This window comes from Plasmodium reichenowi, chromosome 13 (assembly GCF_001601855.1).
Source record: "Plasmodium reichenowi strain SY57 chromosome 13, whole genome shotgun sequence".
In the NCBI taxonomy this organism is placed as follows: Eukaryota; Apicomplexa; class Aconoidasida; order Haemosporida; family Plasmodiidae; genus Plasmodium; species Plasmodium reichenowi.
In genome coordinates, this window is record NC_033658.1 from 2,354,844 (window position 1) to 2,356,301 (window position 1,458).

Here is a 1,458-nt window from a genome sequence, read left to right on the forward strand (position 1 = left end):
AAGAAAAAAAAAATATATATATATGAACATATATATATATATATATATATTAGAGAACTGTCAAGGTTTTTATATTGGCCTTTATAAATTAATTTTTTTTTTAATTTTTTTTTTTTTTTTTTATGTCACCATATAATTTGTTCTTGTTGGCCTTATTTACGCCCTCCAAATCTTATAATTAATATTTTATTTTATTTTATTTCATTTTATTTTATTTCATTTTATTTTATTTCATTTTATTTTATTTCATTTAATTTCATTTTATTTTTATATTTTTAATTTTTGTTAAGGTGTCCTTGCTGAAAGAAAAAAAAAAAAAAAAAAAACAATATAACATAACAGAACAGACATGGAAAGTTTAGATGAGAGATGGAATAATCAGGTTGATAATTTTCATATTAAAGTAAATAAACTAAGATGTGATATGAATGAATATAAGAAGGGATGTTATAATACGTACAACCTACGAAATAATAAAAATGACGTATATCCACACTTACAAAATAATAATATGAAAAGAAGAGAATTGATAAATATGAATAATAATTATGAAATAAAAAATTATCTAAAGAAACCACATAATCAAACGTATATTTTAAAAGACAATAAATATGTTAATGTTGATGATGTAACCTTTCCTGTATCTAAAAATATTGCAAACAAGGTGATAAAAACAAATGATGAAAAAATATTGGAAAACAAGTGTTGTTTCAAATTGAATGTTAGAAATAAAAGAAAAAATGAAAAGGTCATCAAAATTAATGAGAAGCGTTGGTTGATAGGTAATATATATAAATAATATATATATATATCTATATATATATATATATATATATGATATGATATTATTTACACCCATAATATATACCTACACATATGAATGCTGGCCACAAAATGCATTATATATAAACTCATTTATAGCTACCAAACATGTAAAGATAGAAAGGGTAAACAAAACTGGTGTTGAACAATGTGAAGAAAAAAATAAAAAGGACAAAAATAGATATATATATTTAGAAGGGGAAGAGGGTAAAAAGGGAAAGCTTAAAGATAAATATATATAAATAAATAAATATATATATATATATATATATATATATATATATATATGTTTGTATTTTTTTTTTTTTTTTTTTCAAGGCAATTTGCATTTATATCCAATGTATTCAGACTCAGAAGTGGGGTTTGAAAATATTTCTCATATTGAAGATGAAAGCTTATCAAAAGTAAAAAAAGAAAATCAAGATGATGATGATATTATGACTACAAAACATCTAGCTCAATGGAGTTCAGATATTGTACATAAATATCTTGAAGAAGCCATTGAAAAATCAAAGTCTATTTTCCAAAATTGCAATATGGAATCTCGACAAGAAGAAATATTTAAGAGGATCAAATTATAAATATACAAAAATATAAATATACAAAAAAACAAAAAAAAAAAAAAAAAAAAAAAAA

General features: G+C 20.8%; 1 protein-coding gene across 1 annotated transcript; it reads left to right on the forward strand.

Annotated features, from left to right (window-relative positions):
• Positions 1-349: 349 nt before the first annotated feature.
• On the forward strand, positions 350-1,403 carry PRSY57_1361500 (hypothetical protein; the record flags this gene model as incomplete). The annotated part of the gene is made up of 3 exons (XM_012909536.2): positions 350-782; positions 922-1,029; positions 1,141-1,403. 3 exons carry the CDS (start codon positions 350-352, stop codon positions 1,401-1,403), a joined length of 804 nt encoding a protein of 267 aa, XP_012764990.1.
• Positions 1,404-1,458: the final 55 nt, after the last annotated feature.